Consider the following 24,558-nt stretch of genomic DNA (forward strand, 5'->3'; position numbering starts at 1 on the left):
GAGTAGAGGCAAGAGGAGGGAGCTCTTAGCAGAAATACATTGGACATGTGACCTGGTGAAGGCCAAGGGAGGGGTGTTGATGTGAAGACGCTGGAGACATCATCTGTGAAGAGAGGCCGGCCCTCCCCTTCTGCTGGAGCCTCAGTGTCCCCTCACCATTCTGTCCTGGTCCAGAGATTTCTGCTGTTGATACTTATCAGAGACACAAAGCTGAGGAGGAACAGATGTGCCGTGTCATCAGCCATAACAGAAAAAGTACATGTATCTTTTTTTGACCAGGTTGGTCTAGCAAGGCTGTGTGATCAGCACTAACCTGGGTGAGGGAGTAGGAGACACAGAAGTGGATGGGCTGTCCCCACCCTCAAGGGAGGGGTGAAGAGGGGGGTGTGTCATACAGATGTGCAAGTCACTGAGCTCAATTGTGGTAGAGAAAAGGCAATGAGGGCCCAAGTGGGCAAATGGCATTTGGGGAGAGAGGTGGATTCTTAAACTACATCACAGATGATGATAGGAGCAGGAAGGGGAGGGTTCAGATGTGTCCAAGACATATCTACAGCAGAGAGTATTTAATGATAAATACTAGTGATGTCTTTTGAGATTCAAACAGCCAGAGGTTAAGTCTCCACTGGTATAGTGATAATAGACTAAGCTCTTTTTTTTTTTTTTTCTGCCAAATAATGTGTTGAGTGCTGGCTGGAGGGCCTAGGAGTACTTCAGAAGATGGATTCTACTCCTTACAGTGTTGCCTGTTGGTTCTAGAAATGGAGCCCTTCTCCTAGTATTTCTCTACCCCATTAGTCTGATTCTCCCCAAGTTATTTGTGTTACAGACATTTCTATGGGTACAAAACTTTCCCTATGGCTATTTCTGATACCACAAATGTCATTGAAAAGGACAGATCCTAGCACTAGGCCATATACATTGGTAGGAACCAAAGATAGATATCTGATGGATTAATAAATACAATCACCTCCAAAGATGATGGTATGAAGCTAGATTCAAACAACACAGTAGGCCAGTGCTGTCACTCCCAGCTCAGAACCAGTGTGGCTAGAAGTTAGCTTTGTCTTTCTCCTCACTGGGCCATGTGTCTCAGACCCTGGGGTAGAGTTGAGAGAGGGCAGACAATGGTTAGTTTCCAAACTCCCTGGACATAGGGGGCCCCTTGCTGCCTCCTGCTTTCCTCCATAGAGTTTAGAAGGTTTGTTTCCAGGAAGGAGCTCCTTCCTGCCAGGTTTGTCCTCTCTCCAGCTTCTCAGCAGTGCAAGGTGCTTACAACACAGCCCACAGGCCTGCCTGCACCGGGCTGTGTGGGTCTGTAGACAAAGTCCTTAATTCTGCCTCTGCATCTGCTCTTCTCCGTCCTACTGGGCCTTTCTGCTCCCCCTTACCTTTCCCTGCCTGAGCCCTCTCACTGTTTTTGTGCCTGCCTTTGTTGTAGAATTCTAGATGGCGGCATGCTTGCAACTTGGGAAGGATGAGACCCTTGTCTGGAGACATTATCCCTATGAGCTCTGAGGTTTTGTCTCTTTCTGTAGCATCCCCACCAATGTGGCCAAAGCCAAGGGCCCTCATCTGATCAGTCCTCCTGATTCTGGTCCAGCCACTGAGCCCTGGATCTACTCAATTTCATGGCAGGATGCCCAGAAGGAGGGAAATGGCCTCAGCCATTCTCATTCCTATTTAGAGAACTGCATTCTTCACCATCATCCTTCCTACCTTTTCTTCTTACCCACTGCCCAAGGACTTCAGCAATGAAAAAGTAGCTTCCCTTCTCAAAAAAAAAAAAAAAAAAAAAAAACTGAAAAATCTTATTCTGATTGCATCAGTAGACCTACTAACCTGAAAACGAGTTTGGTGCACAAGTAACAGGTAAAAATCAACTGCCTTTTACTGCTTACTGTTGCGGAAATTCCCAGCATTGGCTGGCAGCTGGAGGGGAAGCAGGAAGGGAGGTGTGCCTCTAGCTCCCTCTACAGGGCTATGCCCCAGGAGGAAAGGAGAGCCAGGCTGAATATGTTCCAGGGTCACCCAACTCTGTCCTTGTACAGTTAGCCAGGCCTTTCTTTCCAAAAAGTGTATCAGTTAATTTGTGACTATGGACTCGAATATCCTGCCTCCACAAAATGTTTCATTCTCTCCCCCATTGGATGACTTGTACGTGTAAGTATTTCATATTTCATACCTAAATGAGTGATACATACATTTTACTATCAACATTGCTAACATGCATATTTTGGGAATATCTACATGCTGTTCCTTGGTGACAATATTTACATGGTTACACACCACACCACAGGGCTCTTACATTCACACTTACACTTTGGATCCCATCTCTTGAGTTGGGAAATTTTGTCTATAAGTTGTTGAGCAACTTCCTCGTTATTTTAGAAACCGTGGGACCCAGTGACTTCACAGTTCACAGTCATATGAAGATATAGAATGGCTCCCTGGTGTCAGGGGTGGGATGTGTGCACTCCAGCCCTTCCCAGACTTCCTGAGGTGTATAAACCTGTTGTGTGGCATGGCTGTTGTTCCATTTGCTCCACTGAATTAAGCATGAACTATTCTTTTGTGATTCAATCTGTTTATACTCCTCCCAAGATACTCCTCTGTTGACTGTCTAGACATTGCCAAGGATGCTGGCCTTGGAGTTCTTTGTAAAATATTATTGCAGTTAGGCTACGTGGACAATGCTGTGCTCCTTTTGGGACCCTCATGTCTAGAGCCTCTTGTGCAACAAGGCCTAAATCTAAGTGTGGAAGCAGAAAGCACACTTTTCTCCTTTGCAAGGTCAGCATGAGGATTGCTAATTCATTATTTTATGATACTATTGGAGTGTCACTCTGTGGTGTGTGGGGTTTTGGCAGTGGTGGTCTGGAGTGTGAGGGTGGTGCTGAAGATTAGAGAGTGGGAAAGCTTCCTGTGTTTAGAACACTTCCAGCCTCTCCTCTGAGGGGTTTTTGGTGTAAAAAACTAGTCAAGTGTGGTTTACAAGAATGTGTCTTGTGTTTGTCGAGTGAGGTAACATTTTTTTCATCTCTAATTTATATAACTCTTAGGAGACCCATTCCTATGAGGCCTTATTAAAACAATCACTTAGTGCCCCCCCACCAAAAAAAATCAGACATATAACAGTCTTAACCCTATTGACGTTGTTTTTCTTTCCTTCTTCAACAGATGTTTGCAAGAGTTGTATTAAATATATTTCGTTCTGCTGTCTCAGCCTCTCAAATCCTTTTCATGAAGATTACTTTAATTGATGTCAGTTACAATCACAAAAAGCACCCATTTTGCTTTTGTTTTCTAGCAAAAAACAATGGGGAAACTTTCCATCTTAAACAGAATATTGAAAAGGGGGAGGTAGTAAAGATTTTGAAAATTGAGCTAATCATTTTATTTTCTTCTTTTCCATGTTCCTGTTTTTATTTGATGTTAAAGCTAAAAATAATAAGAATACAACAAAGTTGAATGAGAAAGGGGGGACTGAACAGTTAGTGTGTGACAGTTGGTACCTACTATTGTTTATAGGTTGTCTATTCTATCTTAAGCCTTCCATTTAAAGGAAACTTCTAGGAAATACCTAACATTTTGAAGAAATCCAAAAGACTATTAAAACACTATCAAACAAAAGGTCATAATCAGCTGGGCGCAGTGGCTCATGCCTGTAATCCTAGTACTTTGGGAGGCTGAGGCAGGAGGATCATTTGAAACTAACCTGGGCAAGAAAGCAAGACTCCATCTCTCCAGAAAATACAAAAATTAGCCAGATGTGGTAGTAGATGCCTGTAGTCCGAGCTACTTAGGATGCTGAGGTGGGAGGATGGCTTGAGGCTAAGAGTTTGAGGTTGCAGTGAGCCGTGATTGTGCCACTGCTCTCTAGCCTGGGCAACAGAGCAAGACCCTGTCTCAAAAAAAAAAAACTGTAATTCATAAGGAACTATTAATGCATGAAAAAATGGAGACACCCTCATTACCCTCATGGAGCTTGCATTCTAATGGAGAGGGGCCAGAAATAAGCATACTGTACAGCAGGTCACATGGTGGTAAGTGCTATGGAAAAAACAAAGCATGACCTGGGAATAAGGGAGTGTAAGGTGAGAGAGTGGGGTGGGCAGTTTAAAATAGTATGGACAGATAAGGTCTCATTAGGAAGGTGACATTTGAGCAAAGACAGAGCTGAGAGAGGCTAAACATGGGTGTGGGGGAAAAGTGTTCCAGGCAGAGGAAGCTGCAAGTGTGAAGGTTCTGAGGCAGGCACACGGCTGATATGTTGAAGGAACATCACAGCAGCCAGGATGGACTGAAACAGGAGAGGGTCAGTAGTAAGGGTGGAGGCTAGATCATAGAGGGACTAACAGGCCATCATAAGGACTTTGGCTTTTACTCTGAGATGGGAAGCCATTGACATGTTTGATCAGGGGAGTGACATGACTTACCTTCTAGTTTTAAAAGATCCTTCTTTTAGAAATGATCGTTATGGTTGATAATAGACTACTGGAGAGGGTGGGGATATGCAGAAACATGGTGAGAGGTAGTCACATTCCAGATGTATTTTGAAGATTCAGCCCATAGGATTTATGGAGAGGTTAGATGCAGGATATGAGAGAAGGGAGTCAAGGATACTCCAAGGTTTTGACCTGAGCGATTGAAAAGATGGAAAGCCATCTGCTGAGATAGGAAAGAAGAGCAAAGAAGCAGATGTGGTGAGAGTGAGAGCAAGAGTTGGGTCGTGGACATGTTGACTTTGAGATCATCTGAGTGAGCATGGAGAGGGTGCAGTTGGAATGTGAATCTGGGGCTCAGGGGAGAAACCTGGGATGGAAATACAAACGTGGAGTTGTCTGCATACTCATGGGCCAGAGGTCAGAACCGAGGCAGGTGGCTGGGGGAGCTGGCCTGGTTTTTGTGCCCTCTGGGAATGGCCAGCCTGAGACCTCCTGACTGGTCATGGCTGAAGGAAGTCAGAAACCTGAAGGTGAATCCTAACCCTAACTTGAGTCCTTGGCTGAGATCTCAGGACTAGTTTCCAGTTGGCCTGGGTCCTCAAGGAGTAAAGGAGCAGTCCTGGAGCACCCAGCTGTGCCGGTACCTGGGGAAAAAGTAACTACAGATGGAAAGTCTCCATGGAAGAGATGACCAGATCTCTACTCTGGAGAGGTAAAGGGCTCATTGGAAGTATCTGCTAGGGCAAGAGGTACTGGTTCTTGCCTTTTGAGGATGGTCAGATGACTTTGAATGACCAGCACCTGATGACCTTCCTGCTGTCAGAAAAGACTGGAATGGTCATAATGGTCTATAGAGTCCACTACATAGATCCCTGCCTTTTCTAGTAAATCCAAGGGACAGTAGCATTTTGAAATGATTTTTGCCAAGTAACCAAAAGCTCTCTGTATTCGTTAACTATTGCTGTGTAACAAACTACCTTAAAACTTAATAACTTAACATAACAACAAGTTATCTCTCAGTTTTCTGAGGGTCAGCAATTTAGAACAGCCTGGCTGGGAAGCTCTGGCTCAAGGTCTCCAACAAAGCTGTAGTCAAGAAATAAACTAGACCTGGAGGAGCCACTTCCAAGCTCACTCACGTGGCTGGCAAGTTGATTCTGGCTGTTGGCAGGAGGCCTGAACTCCTCCCCATACAGGTCTCTCCCTGGGATGCCTGAGCATCTTCATAATTGGTGTGACTGGCTTCCCCCAGAACAAGTGAACCAAGACAGCAAGGTAGAAGCTGCAATGCGTTTTATGACCTCAGGTCAGAACGCCTCCACTGCACACTCTTGGTCACATAGACCAGCTCTCATTCAGTGTGGGAGAAAAGCACATAGGTGAATACCAGTAGTCTAGGATCAATGGAGGCCACCCTGGAAGCCCGCAATCACCTTCCTTGAAAATAGGGGGAGGGTTAGGGCTGGGCATGGTGGCTCATGCCTGTAATCCCAGCACTTTGGGAGGCCGAGGCAGGCGGATCATGAGGTCAGGAGTTCAAGACCAGCCTGGCCAACATGGTGAAACCCCATCTCTACTAAAAATACAAAAATTAGCCGGGTGTGGTGGCGCATGTCTGTAATCCCAGCTACTTGGGAGGCTGAGGCAGGAGAATTGCTTGAACCCAGAAGGTGAAGGTTGCAGTGAGCCAAGACCGTGCCACTGCACTCCAGCCTGGTGACAGAGCGAGACTCCATCTCAAAAAAAAAAAGAAAAAAGAGGGGGAGAGTTTATATCTTTTCAATCCTTTGTACCTTTTCAAAGCACCACTTGCAGCTGTAAGGGCTCATAACTCCAGACTGGTTTCCCCATCACAACTGGTCTAATCCATACCACTAGCAGGGCTCCCACCAAATTATGGGGATTCTTCTCTGGTCAACTCTAGCTCAAGAGGGTACCTTGGGAGACAAATTCAAGTGCAGGTGCCAACACAAGAATCCCACCATTTGCCATGTTGGTATTTTTGCCCTGATTTTTCAGGTGCCCTGGGCTCAGCTCACATCTCTACCAAATAAATACATGGTGTGTGTGGTTATCCACTTTTCAGTTGTGCAGAGTTGCACTATATTTAGAAGCCTTTAGTACATGATGTGTCTAGGGTTGACTTTGTAACATTCTTCCAAGGAGCCTTTGACCATGTAAAACCCATCAATATTCCTGCCTTTTAGCACATTTATTTCACCAGTACTTCTTCTGTGTGTGCATTTAATTCCTAGCCATTTCTTGCATGAGCAAATTGCCTAAATGCGCTTGTGAGAAACCCTTTTATGGCAAACGTTATTAAACTGAAAACAAGGGTATAATAAAATAGCAATTTAAGGGTAATTTACTAACAACTAGAGCCCTTAAGCATTGACATACCATTGTGTAGTAATAATACCAGACTTGGTATTTAAACATACTCTATGTCACTCCAAAAATCATTGGGACAGTTTCCTAATCCTCACGGTCTTTAATTGTAGCTCTTCTAATTTTTTTTTACTACTCCTATGTCACCGGTTTACAAATTCTAAATCATTAACTTTTATCCACGTTAAACATCCATGTAATAGAACTGTTACATCTCTGCTCCTTATACAGAGAAATAACAAAGAAAATATTCAGAAAACATAGCAGAGGTGAGCTGACATCATCAAACCTTGAAGTTCTTGCACTTAAGTTTTCCACTGTGCCCTGAATCAGGTGATATTGGGGTGAGTAATGGTAGAGCCTGGATCTCAGAAGTGATCAATTAATTGAAAATTCTGAGGATTCCTGCATCTTCCCCAGGGAGGAGAATTTGTTAAATACAAATCTCAGCAAAGATTCTTTGCTCTCTGGAAGGTAGTGTGGATGCCACAAAGGCCAGTGGGCAGTTGGACAGGACCTAGCCAGTGTGAACAAGTCCCTGCATGTAGGGTCTGGCTTCTGTTTGAAGGTAGAGATGTTCACGCTTGTCAGCACCCTGGGGATACTCTCCTGAAAGACTGACTCATGCTAACTAGAAAGCGGGGAGGTAGACACTGCAATGCTGGCTGGTTAATTTGCCACGAGGAGCCATCATCAGAGAGACCAGACGTACTCAAAGTCCATATAATCAGCACACATTGTCCTTGTCGGCAGGCCTCCACAGGAAGCCAAATCATAATCAGAAATTATGTATTAAGTTGCCCTGAAAAATCATTATCACAGATTTTGGAAATACCTCAAGTCTCTATGATCAGTTCATTCTCTCCCTGAGGGTAGCTGGGGAGCTAAATCATGGTCCAAAGGTTGTTTTGTGAGTGGATAATCAGGACGGGGGCGCTGAGGAAGGGAAATGTTTAGTGGCAACAGGAACTTCATGGGTCCATGCCAGAATGAGGATGGCTTTGCCAGAAAGACTGATGTATTCAAAACCAAGTGGCTAAAACTTCCTTTTACCTAGAGGGACAGTTGGATAGTGTATTAATTAACTTAGCAGCTTAAAACAATAAACATGTTACACAGTTTCTGTGGGTCAGAAATATGAGAGATTCTGGCTTAGGATTCCTCAAAATGGTATGTGGGCTGCAGTTGTCCAAAGGCTTACCTGGGCTAGGAGATCTGCTTCCAAGATGGTTCCCTCATATGGCTGGCAACTTGGTGCTAGGTATTGGCACGAGGCCTCGGTTCCTCACTACAAGGACCTCCCCATTGGGTTGCTTGCATGATGTCACAACATGGCAGCTGGCTTTCCCCAGAGTGAGTACTCGGAGGCAGCAAGGGGAGGCCATGGATGCCTTTTATAACCTAATCCATAAAGTCACATGCCGCCATTTCCCCTACATTCTATTTACTGAAAGTGACTCACTGAATCCAACCTGCACTCAGAAGGAAGGGAATTAGGCTGTACCTTTCAAAGAGGTGTGTCAAATAAATAGTTAACATATTTTAAATCACAATAGGTATAACTTACATTGTCTCTGTAACTCCTTTTTATTATACTTCTGCTGCTCACCAACTCTGATGATCCATGTACTCTATTAATACATTTATATAATGTTTATAACTATTACATATTTGTATGCATTTATATGTGATTCTATATCATGTAACTACAGAACATCTAATTATGTTATAAATATCAATATATTTGGCTTATGGCCATGCTATTGTAGCAGGACAGCCATTATGTATCTAATATCGAATTTGCCTACCTCCATTCTGCCACTTCACTAGCAGGGGGCCGGGGGCAAGTAACTTGGCCCATCTGTGCCCCGTGCCTTCATCTGTAAAAGAAGGCTAGTAATAGGACCTACCTCATAAGCTTCTTGGGAGGATTAAGTGAGTAATTAAATGCACAGGGCTTAGAAGAGTGCCTGGCACTTCGAAAACATTCAATACTGTTGGCTCTCAGCAGTGGCAGCTGGAGTGGTAGCAGAAATAGTTTGATCCAGTAGGTGTAGTTAGCCCTCAGAGAGCAATCTGATTTCTATGTTCCCAGTGGTAGTAAACAAAAGCAATACTTGTCTTCCTGGTCCTACCATCCAAGCCCTGTCCTGAGGATAAAGGGACCGGGGCCAGCGGCCTCTCGTTTTCCTTCCTCTTTGCTATGCTTGTTCCTCCTCTGAATCCCAGGTTAATCCGCAGCAGAGAGCAGTTACATGGAGATAACATGTTTCGTTTGTACTATGACTCCTATTTATGTTTTGTTTTTGTTGCTGATTTTTTTTTTTTAGGTTGACTTTTTGTGGAAGGGTAGAATATCCAAACAGGGAAATGACCTAGCAGAAAGCTAGGGAGTTCCTCAGCTTCATGAATTTTTTATTAGAAGTCATTCCTAATTTTTATCTTTAAATGCACATTTTCAAGGATGTATGCTAGCCACCTCTGATGACAGTAGGCTTACAACATAACCTCTTTTGCTTCTTGGCCCCTTTTGCTTCTTTTCAGTGCCTCTTGGGCTTAATGAATAGATTTTATCTTCATGCTAAGCACATTCATCATTTAAAACATGCCTGGTATTTGCTGAAGATGAATTGAGGAGAAAGTTAGAATTGGAATTTTCTTCGCCTCTCAGCGCTACTTTAAAAGGGAGGCTATACCTAGTGGAATGTGTGAGAGTTGTCTTGTGTCAGGTGGCAATTAGCTAAATATAGAGTCAGGGAGCTGGGAGGGACTTGCTGAGGTCATCTGTGCCCTCCTGCCAGCCTTCCCCATCTGAATGTCTCCAGCCCTGTGCTCACCAGCTCAGTAGTCACCAGCCACATAAGGCTTCTAAGCTCTTCAGCTGTGGCTGGTCCAAGTTGAGATGTACTGTCCATGATCAAATACATTGACATTTTAAGACTTTTAAAAGATTTTTAAGACTTAATTCAAAAAAAGGAAAAATGGCTCATTAATAATTTTATGAAATTAATGATAATTGATAATGAAGTGATAATTTGATTATTTAATAAAATATATCATTAAAATGTACATTACCTGTTTACTTTGTCTCTTCTTTAATATGTCTACTAGAAAGTTTAGACTACCATATGTGGCTTATGTTTTATTACTGTTGGACAGTGCTCCTCAAGATCGTCTCACTCTGTTATTCAGACCCCCAGGGCAGAGATTCTAAAGCCTTCCTTGGTAATTCTGCGTCTTTCATTATTCTGGCCATTCTGTTCTTCTCCGTGTCCTATCTTAATCTCTCCTGCTTCGATTTGGAGACTTCTACTTCAAATAGTTGACTCTTTGGCATCTCCTTATGAAATCCCCACTTGAAGTGAGTCAAGCATCTCTTCATATTGTTGTAAGCACAGTAAACCCATTTTCTTTTCACCTTTTGACTTTCTACCTCCTTGATCATTTTTAATGACTTCTCTTGGGTCGTCTCTGGTTTCTCTATATTGTTTTTTAAAACTTGGTATCCCAAACCACCCGCATTGCTCTAACATGAGTCCAACTATGCAGAGACAAGCTGAAGGAATTACCTCCATCATCAAGTACTTGACCGGCCCTTTTGCTACTTTACGTTATTTAATCCCACAGCACGTGGAGAGGCAGATGCTATTTGTACCACTCTTGATAAGGTGTTTGGGGCTCAGAGAAGTTAAGTAACTTACCAAGGTTCTACCACAAATTATATGGCATGTCTGGGATTTGTGCCCAGCTTTGCCTGACTCCAAAGCTCATGCTCTTTCATTATATACCATGCGTCTTTTTTTGCTGGTATTTTTCTTGAAATATTCTTTCCCGTAGTCTTGAGAGGCATTGCAGTACAGGCTGATGCATTTGTAGCTTATGGTCAACAGTGATAACTGGGCTTGTTTTGTTATGTTTGCACCTAGCTAGAATTGCTAAGCCCTTCTGCTAAATTCCAGAAACCCCTTCCAACCCTCTAGATATGGCATAAAAACCAGCAGGACTGTCCAGCCCTAGCCCTTGTAGGGTCATCAGTGGGCCAGTGTTGAGATCTCCAGGTGTCAGGAATGACTTCTCTGAAAATGAGCTTTCTTTCCTCTGGCCCAGAGCCTGTGAATAACTGTCAATCCCAAGACAGGCTATTTCTCAAAGGCTAATCAAGGCAAAGTGCATTGTTGATGTTTTGAGTGAGAGGGGACAGAAAGGATCCTTCTGAGTGTGTTAAAAACAGGTCTTCCCAGAGCATGAAACTTGAGGACATTATGCTCAGTGAAGTAAGGCAGTCACAAAAGGACAAACACCGTATGATTCTACTTCTCTGTGGTACCTAGAGTAGTTAGAGTTTCAGTTTGAGAAGATGAAAGTGTTCTAGAGATGGATGGTAGTGATAGTTGAACACCACTGTGAAATGGTGAATTTTTTTTTTTTTTTTTTTTTGAGACCAGGTCTCCTCTGTCACCCAAGCCCCAGGGTACAGTGGTGCAATCACAGCTCACTGCAGCCTCGACCTCCGAAGCTCAAGCAGTCCTCCCACCTCAGTGTCTGGAGTAGCTGGATCTACAGGCACATACCATCGCACGTGGCTATTTCTTTTGTAATTATTTGTAGAGATGAGGTCTCATTATGTTGCCTAAGTTGGTCTCTAACTCCTGGGCTCAAGCCATCCTCCTGGCTCAGCCTCCCAAAGTGCTGGGATTACAGGCGTAAGCCACCACCCCCAGCCTGTGAATGTTCCTAATGCCACTGAACATCCACTTAAATATGATTAAAATGGTCAATGTTATGCGTATTTTACCACAATAAAAACAAGCTGATCTCTACATAAAGCAAAACAGCGATTAGAGGTGTCTCAGGAGCCAAGTCTTGGGTCCATTGCATATTCTAGCTTTGAGCCCATAGTCGTTCTGAGTTAGCTTCTCATGAGAAAGGTGCAGTCTTACTGCACAGAAATGAGGGGAGCTCTTTTTTTCCCTGACAAATTTCTCCATCTAGGAAATTTTTCCAATTTCACACAAATGCCTTTGCCAGGATTTAAATCACTTTCAACAGATGTCTGGGGGAGATGTCTGGGGGAGGTGAAGCAGCCTCACCCCCAGGACTCTGGAATGGGACCTTTGTTCATACTTGCTTTTCTATGGAGAGCTTCTTAGTCTTAGCCCCCTGTCTATCAGGGGGTAGGCTAGACCTTTCTCAGAAAGAAAACAGAGCTGTACGTTGTATTTGATTGTACCAAAGTAGTTGTAGCTTTTTTGGAAACACGAATGAGAATTTGATTGAGTACTCAATATCTAAGAATGTTTGATCTGTGTTTCATTGGAGCCTCTGGCCCTTGAAAACCTGGGGTCAGTTAACCAATCTGATGCACAGGGTCTTTTGAGAAAATATAGCCAGGCTATGTAGATTGGGACCCTAATCCATAAAAATTCTCTTTAGAGTATCTGTTTAGAGTCATTGTGGGTGTATTTGCTTATTTGCCCTGTATATTTCCCTTTTCAGGAATCATTAACCAATGGCAACAGGAATCCAAGGATAAAGTGATTTCCCTCCTGTTAACTCATCTGCCTTTGCTGAAGCCAGGAAACCTCGACGCAAAAGTAGAATATATGAAACTGCTGCCCAAAATCCTGGCTCACTCTATTGAACACAACCAGCACATTGAGGAGAGCAGGCAGCTGCTGTCCTATGCTTTGATACATCCAGCCACTTCATTAGAAGACCGTAGTGCGTTAGCCATGTGGCTGAATCACTTGGAGGACCGCACATCAACCAGCTTTGGTGGCCAGAACCGAGGCCGCTCAGACTCTGTGGATTATGGACAGACACACTACTATCACCAAAGACAGAACTCCGATGACAAGCTCAATGGATGGCAGAACTCTCGGGATTCTGGGATTTGCATCAATGCCTCCAACTGGCAGGACAAAAGCATGGGGTGTGAGAATGGCCATGTGCCCCTCTACTCCTCCTCATCTGTCCCCACCACAATCAATACGATTGGAACCAGCACAAGTACAAGTAAGTTCCCCGGAAGCCCTTTAACGTAGTCTGGTTTGGCGATTTGCTGTGTATGTGGCATGTCCTGCTGACAGTGTCTGCTCCATGCACCCTGTGACCCTGGGAGAGAAGGACTGATTGGAATTGGCTGTGGGAAAGGTCCTTTGGACCCCATATTTGTTGCCCTTTGACTCTGCAAAGATGAAAATACTGGGAAGGTAAAAGTGACTGATAGTCCAAATTTGGGTTATAAACAGACCAAAAATAAATAGAGAATAAATGAAAGGAGGAAACTTCCCGTTTCCACAAACAGAAATGCATTTCACCCATGTCTTTCACCCTGGGGTTTTGGATTTGCCGAGACACTGAGTTACTGTGTGATTCTCTAAACCTAATTCTAACCCATGGTTAACCAGGCAGCCTCATGGGCTTTGTGCTTTTTCTTTATTTTATTTTTTCCTCTTTCTTTCTCTTTCTTTCTTTCTGGTTTTTTTTGTTTGTTTGTTTGTTTGTTTTTCTTAAATTTCACCCTGGAATGTTTCCTCCCTTTGCATTTTCTGGTTTTAATCCCCAATTGTTGGGGCACTTTTTTCCTGACCAGTGGGAGCAGGTTTGCTAACTGAGAATACTGCTGTGTGCTGTGGCCTGGTGAGAATGCCGTGGACTTCCTCTCACTCAGTCCAACACCTTAGGAGAGGCGGGTCAGGAACTGCTTTGTGGGTGGGGAGAGCGGAGGACAGCCCTCTGCTCTTTTGACCACTAAAGCAAAGTATTGCACCCTCGGCTGGGCACTGGGGCTGGGAGTCCTCTCTGTGTCTCCCCACTGAGGCCGAGCAAAGTGACAAACACACCATTGGTGCCTATATAAAGTAGCGGTGTGGAAGTGCACCCTGTCTTCAAACAGTGTTCCTTAATGCTAGTTTGCACCTGTCTGTGAATGCAGTGGCAGTGCCAAGATAACTTTCTTCAAGGAATGCTTTTGCAATTAGACCTGATGTGCCTGTCTTCATGCAGCAACCCCCAGTTAAAAGATATGAGAGGATTAATAATTGGGGCCCTGGCACAGAGACTGAGGCCTGTGATCCCACCACTTTGGGAAGCCTAGGCGGGCAGATCACTTGAGGTCAGGAATTCAAGACCAGCCTGGCCAACATGGTGAAACCCTATCTCTACCAAAAAATACAAAAATTAGCCGGACATGGTGGTGTATGCCTGTAATCCCAGCTACTCGGGAGGCTGAGGTTAAGGAATCACTTGAACCCAAGAGGCAGAGGTTGCAGTGAGATGAGATTGTACCACTGCACTTCAGCCTGGGCAACAGAGTGAGTCTCAGAAGAAAAAAAAAAAAGAAAAAGAATTGGCAGTGATGCCTTCTTGGCATCTGTTCCTACTTGGATCTTTGGTTACCAGGCCTCTTTAAATGGTTTTCTCAAATAGGTAGGATTGTTGAGTTACAGCTACATGAACTGAAACAGTACCTCAGTGGAATAACCAAGTAAACACTGAAGATACTGCATTGATATTGCTACAACATGGGATTTTTTTAAATTCTTTTTTCTGCTTTTCCATTTAGATATGGTTAACTTGCACATTATGGGAATTAGGTGATTACTGCATCTTAATTTATTATATAAGAGTTTCTGATGACACTGTCTTTCTCAGACTATAATCCAGCAGGAACAGTTTACTCGTCTCTGTATGATAAGGAGTGATGACATGCAGGCAGATGACAGTCTCTTGGTCTAAGTTTCCTGCATCAGCAACAGAATCTAGTAATTGTTACAAAACTCTTTAATAGTTGGGAGAGATGCAAGCTCTAAGCTGCCTGCCGTCTTAAAATTTGGTCTTTTGTATTTTAAACGGTTGAGTTTTATGTCATTTGTCTGAAAATTAGTCTTGGCTCATTATATATTTCTATCTACTGATTTATACATTCAGGATCAGGTCTTGACATTTAGTACATTTAAGATGGTTATCAGGTTGTAGTCATCAAGCACTTATTTCTGGCTGTGGCCACCCAGCCAGCCCCATAGAGGGTAGAAAATTTGTAAATGACTGTCATGGCCTTACTGACCTCTGAAACCCTATGTAATACTTGAGTGAAAAGGACTTGGAGGCTTAACCAGATGACTAGCCGACATACCTCTGTAAGAAGGCAGGCATCGGAGCCCTCTTCCAGAGCATCAGAGAAGATCAAAGAGTTCAGATCTCCCTCCAGAAAGTTTCATTCAAACACTCATGACCATATCAACACTTATATGTCAATAATATCTCTTTAAGAAAATGTGAATGTCATTGCTGTACTCCTCTGTATTGCCTATGGTGGTTCAATTGTGTGAGTCAAAACTCCAAGCCTTTGGGTCACTTGTTCACTCATGCCTCTATCAATAAACCCTGAGCACCTGGGAGGCAGCCTGACAGAGGGAAGAACAAGGACTTTGGCATCAACGCCTCCTAGGTAGAAATCCCAGACATGCAATTTGCTAACTACAGCTTGGCCAAGTAATTTAACCTCTCCGATCAAGGTGCCCACTTGTAAAACTGGAACATTCACAATATCTACCTTTGAGGGCTGTAGTGAAGGTAAATAAGATTATGTAAATGCCCAGCCTGGTTAGAGCAGCAACAGTAAGCACTCCAGGGGTACCTGTTAAATGAATAAATGAAAGAAACTGGGAAAGACAGTGAGGAGCTAAGTGTTAACACTGATATGCAGAGTCTTTGCCCTCATTTTCAGTTCTGATGGGCGCCTGACATAAGCACCTTACCCTGAGCCCAGAGCCATGTGGAGTATTCTAAGGGGCCTTGAATATGCTGTGATTTTTGGCCATCCCACTGCAATAGAAATTGGGTTGGACTTAAGGCTTCTTCTACTGCACTGAAGAGCTACACTTCTTACCTCTTTCAAAGTGGAAAAACAATCTGCATAAGACAATATGATGTTAAAAACAAATCAGTTAGTACTACACATTTTCAAATTATCAGCCACATTAATGATGGTGAATGAAAGGTAACCAGAAGGCCACCTCCTTAGTTTTTGTTTTTAACCTTGGTTTATTCCATTGCTATTTTATTCCTCAGTCATTGTGCCTTCAACAGAACGCCTTAGCATTCATGGCTTCCTCCCTGTATGGATTCCCAATCATTCAACTACCCTGCAAATGCTTCCTGTCCATCTTCTGTGTGCCTAGCACTGCGTGTAAGTCCATGGGAAATACCAGGAAGCTGAAGACCCTGTTAACACTTCCAGGGAGCCTGTAATTGGAGAGATATGATATATGAATCAGTATCACAATTAAAAATCAAATATTCCTTTTTGCTGGACTTATCATCCATAGAAATTTCATATAACAATTCATGAGTTATGTAAAAGTGCAGTAAAATAATACTCTAAGAGCTGCCACAAGGCATATAGGATGAAGTGCCAGTTGATGTAGGCCTATCCTGTAAGTGCTGTGAGTGCACAGAATGGAGAGATCCTTGTGAACTGGAGGGTCAAGAAAGCCTTTGGGCCAGGCGCAGTGGCTCACACCTGTAATCCCAACACTTTGGGAGGCCAGCGTGGGAGGATTGCTTGAGGCCAGAAATTCAAGAACAGTCTGAACAACATAGCTAGACCCCATCTCTTAAAAAAAGAAAAAAAAAAACATATTAGTCTGATGAGGTGGCTGCAGTGAGCTGTGATCATGTCACTGCACTCCAGCCTGGGTGACAGAGCAAGACTTGGTCTCAAAAAAGAAAAAGAAGACTGGGTATTGGTGGCTCACACCTGTAATCCCAGCACTTTGGGAGGCCGAGGTGGGCAGATCACTTGAGGTCAGGAGTTCAAGACCAGCCTGGCCAACATGGTGAAACCCTATCTCTACTAAACATACAAAAACTAGCTGGGCGTGGCGGCGCATGCCTGTAATCCCAGCTACGCAGAAGGCTGAGGCAGGAGAATTGCTTGAACCTGGGAGACAGAGGTTGTAGTGAGCCGAGATGGTGCCACTGTACTCCAGCCTGGGTGACAGAGCAAGACTCTGTCTCAAAAAAAAAAAAAACAAACAAAAAAAAAACAGGAAAGAAAAAGCAAGCTTTTGCAGGGGAAATGGAAAGTGAGCTAAGATGGAAAGAGGGAGGAGAGTCTGGAGGGGAGGGGGCCCCTGGGTAGGAATACGCACTGAGAGCAAAGGGACGGGGGTTACAGTGTACAGGCAAGATGGAGGACAGTGATGAGGAAGAACAGGCTCACGAAGGGAGAGGTAGTGAAGGCAGGTGGTAAAAGTAGGCTGAGGGAAGTGCCCCAAAGAGGCCAAGCATTGACACCCTAGGCATAGGAGTGACATGCTGTATGGGGAGATGGATTGTGAGCAAACCAGATGAGTGGCATCTGACAAGTGCAGAGTCAGCAAGTTTCAAAGTTTTGAAGTAATAAAAGTATCATTAGGATAGGAGCACGTATGGAGCAGAAGGAATGGATACTAGAAATGTTCCTAGGTGGAATTATTAGGATTAGGATTCAGTATTGATATGGACATACTTTTTTTTTTTTGAGACAGGATCTTGCTATGTTGCCCAGGCTGGAGTACAGTAGTCTGATCATGGCTCACAGCAGCCTCAACCTCCTGGACTCAAGCAATCCTCCCACCTCAGCCTCTTGAGTATCTGGGACCACAGGCACGCACCACCACACCCAGATAATTTTTGTATTTTTTGTGGAGACAGGGTCTCCCTGTGTTGCCCAGGCTGGTCTCAAACTCCTGGGCTCAAATAACCCTCCTGCATAAGCCTCCCAAAGTGCTGGGATTATAGATATGAGCCACCACATCCAGCCTGACATACATTATTGATTTACTTATTTTTTCATTCACCTAGAAAATGTTTATTGAGTGCCTACTGTTGTGTCTTCCCTGCTGAAGGCACTTGAGATGCATCAGTGGATAAGACAAAGCTGCCTTCCCTCGGGGCACTGGCAGTCTAGTGTGTACAAATTGTAGTATATAAATACAGTATATGTGTGGTAGAAGATGATAGGTGATGTGGAAATAAGAACAAGGGTAGGATCAGGCCTACGTAGTGAGGTGACTAGACCATGAAACAGGGTGGTCAGGGTAGACCCCATTGAGAAAGTGGGGTGTGAGCAGAGAGTTGAAGGAGTGGGAGTTAGCCAAGTGGGCATCTGGAGCAAAGAGTATTCCAAGCAGAAAGAAAGCTGGAGCAAGGATCCCAAGACAAAACAGTGCCTGACTTGCTAGGGGAAAAACAGAAAGGCTGACTTGCTAGGGGAAAAAGCAAGAAGGCTGGTGTCTGAAAGGGATTGAACGAGGTAGACAGTGGTTGGAGAGGCTGGAGACAGAATGGGCATTGTAGGTCATTGCAAGGACTTGGACTTTTGCTCTCAATAAACCAGAAAGCTATTGGAGGATTTCCAGCAGAAAAGTGACATGATCCAACTCACATTTTAAAAGGTTCTCTTTGGCTGCTGTCTTAAGAATAGATAGGGCAAGGACAGAAACAGGAAAACCAGTTAAGAGGCTGTTGCAGTAATCCAGGCAAGAGAAGATGGCTCAAACCAGGATGGCTACGGTAGAAGGGTGAGAAGCAGTCAGGCTCTAGATATATTTTGAAAATAGAGCCAACAGGATTTCCTGACAGAATAAATGAAGGGTGTGAAGGAGAGGATTGAAGGAGGACTCCAGTGCTTTTTGCCTAGGCAACTGGGTGTTGCTATCAGTTGAGACACGGAAAGTCTTTATCAGGTAGAGTAGGATTTGGAGTAAGCTTGGGAGTTCAGTGTCATATATGATGAGTTTGGCATGTCTGTTGGAGATACTGAGTAGGCCGTGGGATATATGAGTGTGCAGTTTGGGAGAGAGAAGTGGTCTAAAATAGACATTTGGGAGTTAGCAGCACATGGGTGGTATTTAATGCTAGGACTAAATGAAATTGCCAGAGACTGGCAGAGAGTAAAGTCGGAGACTGTAGATAAAGAAGGCCAAGGCCCCCAGGCCTGGGCACCTCAACCTGAAAGCTGGAGAAAAGCAGGGGAAGTAGTAAAAGAAACTAAGGAGAAACCCTTGAGGTTGGAGAAAACTCAAGTGTGTGTGCCTTACAAGGCACATGAAGAAAATGTTTCCAGGAGAGAAGAGTGATCAACTGAGTAAAATGTTACAGATAGGCTAATGAGATATGAAGACCAAGGATTGACCACTGGATTTATCAAAGAGGGATAACAGAGGTAAAACTGAGAGCACTTAGCACATGGTAGGTATTCAAGGAATGAAAAAAGTTAATGATTCCAAAGAGATTGGAAGTAAGAGGGAGACAAACTGGCCACATGCTAGATTTTGGATATATGTTTATGTTGAGATGTTGGAGCACTGAGATGGAGAAAAGTGATGTTTAGAAGGCATTAAAAATAGGTGATAGAGGCCGGGTGCAGTGGCTCACTATAATCCCAGCACTTTCGGAGGCCGAGGCAGGTGGATCGCATAAGCTCAGGAGTTCCAGACCAGCCTGGGCAACATGGTGAAACCACACCTCGATTAAAAAAAATACAAAAATTAGTCGGGTGTGGTGGTGTGGGTCTATAGTCCCAGCTACTCAGGAAGCTGAGGAGGGAGGATCACTTGAGCCTGGGAGGCGGAGGTTGCAGTGACCCGAGGTCACACCACTGCACTTCAGTCTGGGTGACAGAATAAGCCTCTGTCTCAAAAAAAAACAAACAAAACAAACAAACAAAAACAGAAGAAAAGAGAAAAATAGGTGCTATAGTTACACAGAGTTTTGAAGGACAGGATTAGGATAAGGATGAGTAGGAGCCAAAACCTAAGTCCTAATCTAATGAGAATCTACCTATTTTCATTCATCGAGAGGCAAGAGTATCTTTTATTGGTTGCAGAGGTTAAATCAAGTGACATCTCAAGGACCTTTTCTACCATGAGATAAGGGAAGAGTGGGTTGGGATAGGTTGAAAAATCTGTTATGCAGCCTTTTGGATGGCATCAGAGCACTTCAAAAGAAAGAGAAGAATGTATTTTTTTTAGCACCTTGTTCTAGTAAGGCCACTCAAGGGTATGCTGACTAAGAGCAAGAATGTGCATGTTCTTCACCACGAGCCTGTAGGACCAGATAGGATCAAGGTATTGGCTGTGACAAACCTTACACAAGGCTTGGTCAACTTTGTTTCACCCATCAAGAGCAATTCCAAATATAGGCACATAGAACCCGGATTAGCATCTCTAGGTTTGTTTCCTGTCTAAGGCCTGCTATAGAAGAAAAGTAAACCATTCAGGCAAAGAATAAGTATTTCCTGGCTTTCTTAAGAGCCTACAGAATTCCTCTGTGTGGTGGTCAGTGCTACCTCAGTTGCCCCAGGCTGCCTTTCTGACCCTTGTCTGTTCTTCACTGGTGGACCTGGACCTGGAAGAAATCTCTGTGCTACAGCTACAAATGAAACTAGTTTTTATTCAAATAATTGCAACACTTGACTTTTCTTTGCATTATTGACATTTGGATTTGAAAGCATGCTGGCCTTTGTTAGCCCAACATGAGGTAAGAACTCAGAAACTTTGGATACCTAAATTATGCCAAAATGCTCCATTTAATCTGTCCACTTCTACAGATTCATGGCACATTGTGGAATCTTAGTATTTATTTTATTAATCTTGATTTTTTTCTGATGATAAAAATGATGTGTTTGGTACCATAGAAGATAAAAAGTAAATTAACAATGATAGCACACACCTACATAGTGTTTACTATATATTGGGTACTGCTTAAAACCCTTTACATAAATATTAACTCATTGAATCCTCATAACCTCATGATGGTGGGTATTATTGTTATCCCCATTTAGCAGCTAAGGGAACTGGAGCACAGAAAGGTTAGGTAATGTGACCAACATCACAGACCTACTAAGTAGTTCAGCTGGGATGTGAACCTAGGCAGTGAGGCCCCTGGAAATCGATGTTATTGCTTGCCTCTCCCTCCTAATCCTATCCTCAGAGTTTGAATGAGTAGCTAGTAGACTCTTGCTTTTCTCTGACCCTGGATTTGGCCCCATACAGACCCTCCAGCTTCCATGGTCGCCACAGCCCACAGGTATAAGACCCTGCCTGAATTGCCCCATCTCTGTGACTCTCTGAAGCAGGGAGCAGTCTTTGCACCAACCCACACACCTCGGTGTCAGCTCTTAGCATTTTGTGTTAGTTTTTAGTCGCCATGTTCACCTATCCTTCCCGACTGTGAGCTCCTTGGGGATAGGGGTTGTATCTTCTTTATCCCTATTTCCCAGCACCTGGGATAATGTGTGGCTCAAAAAGTCACAGAAATATTGGAAATGTCATATTCCTGGCACAGATTCAGCTGCAGTGGCAGAGCACCTTGTTGGACGATGGCCGTCTCTTGCTAAGCCCAGATGTGGCCTCTGAATCCTCCTCAATATGCCCCTCTAGGCAACCACTATAATTCAATAAGAGATGGCATGTGAGCTGAAGCTTGTCTGCCCACCCTGCCATAAATGTTTGCTGAACAGTAGGGACTTAATAAATTCCTGAGCTCACTAGGCAGATGTTCATGAAAATAATGAATTTCCAAAATAAACAAGAAAATGTCCCTAGGAATTCACTAAATATTTGGTGATAATATTGATCATTTAGCCTTCTGTCATAATCATCTTAGTGACATTTATTGTTATTCTTGCTCCTTTTTGACTTATTTGACCAACTCAGTTTCAGTACTAACAGAGTTTTAAAAATATACCTTGATTATAGAGGTAGTTACATGAATTTATACATGTGATGAACTGCCATAGTTACAAATGTATACCCACAAAAATTAGTGATCATAAAAACAGCTGAGATCTGAATAAGGCCTGTAGTCTAGTTAGTTGTATTGCATTAATGTCAAGCTTCTGATTTTGATAATGCACTATTGATACGTAAGATGTCACTTTGGGGGAAGCTGGGTGGTGGGTACGTGAGACGTCTCTGGGTAGTATTTCTGCAATTTCTTGTAAATCTATAATTACTTCAAAATTAAAAGTTAAAAAACAAAAATTACTTGGGATATTCAGTGCCTGGATTTTGGAGGAGGTCGGGGGAGGACATTGGTTTGGTCCTTGTTCTTGGTCTTCCTTAGGGGTAGAGGAAGTCCTTGCATTTATGGAAAGGATGGCTGCTAGGCCTCATAGAGCCAACATCTGAAACTAAACAACTTCTGCAAGCTAAGTGGAGGACGAGTGGGAGTGAATCTCAGGGAGAGTGGCTCTCTTAGGAGCCCCTGATCTGCAACTGGAAAAAAACCTCCATTTCTCTCAGCCCCTAATGCAGCAAGAGTCAGCAATTTCAAAGGTACTTGTTTTGCTCATGAAGTCCTTCCTCTTCCTTCTGCCCTTCACCTTTTTTCACAAGGCCACAAACCACTTCAAGTGCATTTCAGTCAGCCTGTGAGAACCATCAGAACACAGATATTCAAGAGAGGGAGAGACACCAGGCAGCTCAGCTCTAGACGGGTCTGGCAAGGAAAGAGACCTTTACAAATGGCCTCTTGGAACCTAAAAAGGAAGGGTGAAGCCTGGGGACCCTGATTCTGTCTTGCAGGCTGCAGGTCATCCCCACCCAAAGCCTTTGGAGCCACTGTTGTAGTCTGGAGTTCCTTTGAAATTTTCACGGAATTATTTTGCCTTTTACCAGCAGACTTTCTTTCTCGGTGGAAAATTTCTTCCTCCCAAAAATCTAGCCAACCTGGCATGTAACTGAAAAATTCCATTATTTCCTTAACCCCTCATTTGCTCTTCAAAGAGGTAACTAATGAAAGAGTTGGTTTGCTTTCTTTGAGAAGCATTTATAACAGCTGGCATGATATATTTTTAGCATTAGCTTCCTTCCCCTTTGGGGGAACCTTTTTTTAGTATGGCACTGGCCTTCCTAATACATACTACATTGTAAACATGATTCAATGATATCTCAGAGGACTTGATGTTGCCACCGGCTGATCCTTCTCCTGTTTCCAAGAGTCCAGGGTTTTTACAGGACTGTGTTTTTCCTCGTCATGCCTAGTGTCTGTTTTCCAGGGCTTGGGGAAGAATGATCAGAAAAATGCTGTAGTAGGCGAGAAGCCTGCTAGTTGATCATGTGTTAGAGATCCCTCTGCCTGGAAAAAGCCAGAGACCTCCATGGGCTGCATGCACCTTGGGTCATGAGGCTGTGCTCTCCATCCCCCATCGAGGAAGATTTTTTTAGACTTCAATGACAGTGAGGGTTATTAAACACTAGATGAGCTACAGAGGAAGACAGTTGTGTTCTCATTCCCCACCAGACTTTAAAAATAGGATGGATTCTGGCTGGAATAAATGGCTTAAGTTGGACTAGCCTGGAAGAGGGGAGGAGAAAAGGGGAGATGAACAGGATGGCTTCTGTAAGACCCTTTTTGAGCCCTGTAGTCTTATGATTTCTGTTATTTCCAAAGATTTAGAGTCATAGACTAACTATAGCTGTTCTACAAACAAATAGACAAGAAAACTTTTAAATTTGCATTTACTGATTTTTTTTCTTTTAAGATTTCCCGAGTAAACTCAGGCTACACTAAAGAAAGATGTCTCATGACTGTAGCTTACACATATCTTTGATACCTTTAATTTCAAAAAATCTTTGAATTTCACAGCCTTAGGTACCGAGGTGAGGGTAAATCTTAGTGACATCAACTATTGTCAATCTAGGGTATATTTTCTAACTGTTAAACACTAAATCTCATTCCAGCCATCCCCCATCCCCACCCCAGCTCTCAACATTCTATTAGGTAAAATACATTCTCAGGAAATCTCAGGTATCAGTCAGTTAAGAGCAGGGTGTGGAGATGAGGAAGCCAGGTGAGTAGGGGGCTCCAAAATCTGGAAAATGCTATAAAGGATTTTTGTGGGTTGGAGGAAGGCTAAAACTCCCAACATACTCCAGGGTAGTCATTCCTTGCTAAAACTTTGGAGCATTTCCACAGACAAATTCCATGGCTAGAGCTACACAGTGAAGCCAATGGGAGTACAGGGTTTGCTTTAGAGATTTGTTTCACAGCCAGCCTTTCTGAGATGCATCCTTTTGGAAAAGCCCAGCAAAACCCATATGGAGCTAAAAGATTTATAATGGATTACTTTATGCTTTAGTCTTCTGCTTTGCACAGTAAGACATTGCTATATAAAGGGAATTAATTATAAGGCTGTGAATGGTGTTTTAGAGATTCAAGTTGGTATATAAACAATGAGGCAGTCTTGATTAAGAACAACTTCGAAGTCAGACAAGTTGGTTTTAAACTCCAGTTTTTCCAATAACTAGATGTATGGTTATGGACAAGTTACTTGACCTCTAAGCCTCCTTTCCTCATCTATAAAATGAGAATAAATTTCAGTAGAAGGCTTCTTCATTGACTTGATCCAGATAGGTAGTTGATGCATTCATTGTAATAGCTGTTTAAAGAAGGGAATCGTAACAAATAAGACTTTAAATGTATAATTTTATCTTAAAACATAAATATCTATATCCATTTTCAGTCTTTTGTATAGCATGATAACCTTTTCTCTGAGAAGAGGGTACCTGACAGGTTGCTCTATGTCTTTCCTGCATAAATCATACCCTTAATACGTTACTGTCTTTGATTTCTTTAAAATGGAGCAGGAATTTAAAGGCATTTGTAAAAACATCAGAGCATAGACTCTCTCTAGATTCTAGTTTTTCTTTTTACAATTTAGCTTATA

At 43.2% G+C, this 24,558-nt stretch overlaps 1 protein-coding gene across 4 annotated transcripts in view; it reads left to right on the forward strand.

Annotated features, from left to right (window-relative positions):
- SAMD4A (sterile alpha motif domain containing 4A) overlaps positions 1 to 24,558 on the forward strand; it is a 224,936-nt gene that overhangs the window by 121,443 nt on the left and 78,935 nt on the right. For all 4 annotated transcript variants that reach the window (XM_009249089.4, XM_063715851.1, XM_054530105.2 and 1 more), the window contains exon 3: positions 12,333 to 12,851. In XM_009249089.4, the coding sequence (XP_009247364.2) occupies positions 12,333 to 12,851 (519 nt within the window). The remainder of the gene's footprint in view (positions 1 to 12,332; positions 12,852 to 24,558) is intronic.

This window comes from Pongo abelii, chromosome 15 (genome assembly GCF_028885655.2).
Source record: "Pongo abelii isolate AG06213 chromosome 15, NHGRI_mPonAbe1-v2.0_pri, whole genome shotgun sequence".
Classification (NCBI taxonomy): Eukaryota; Metazoa; Chordata; class Mammalia; order Primates; family Hominidae; genus Pongo; species Pongo abelii.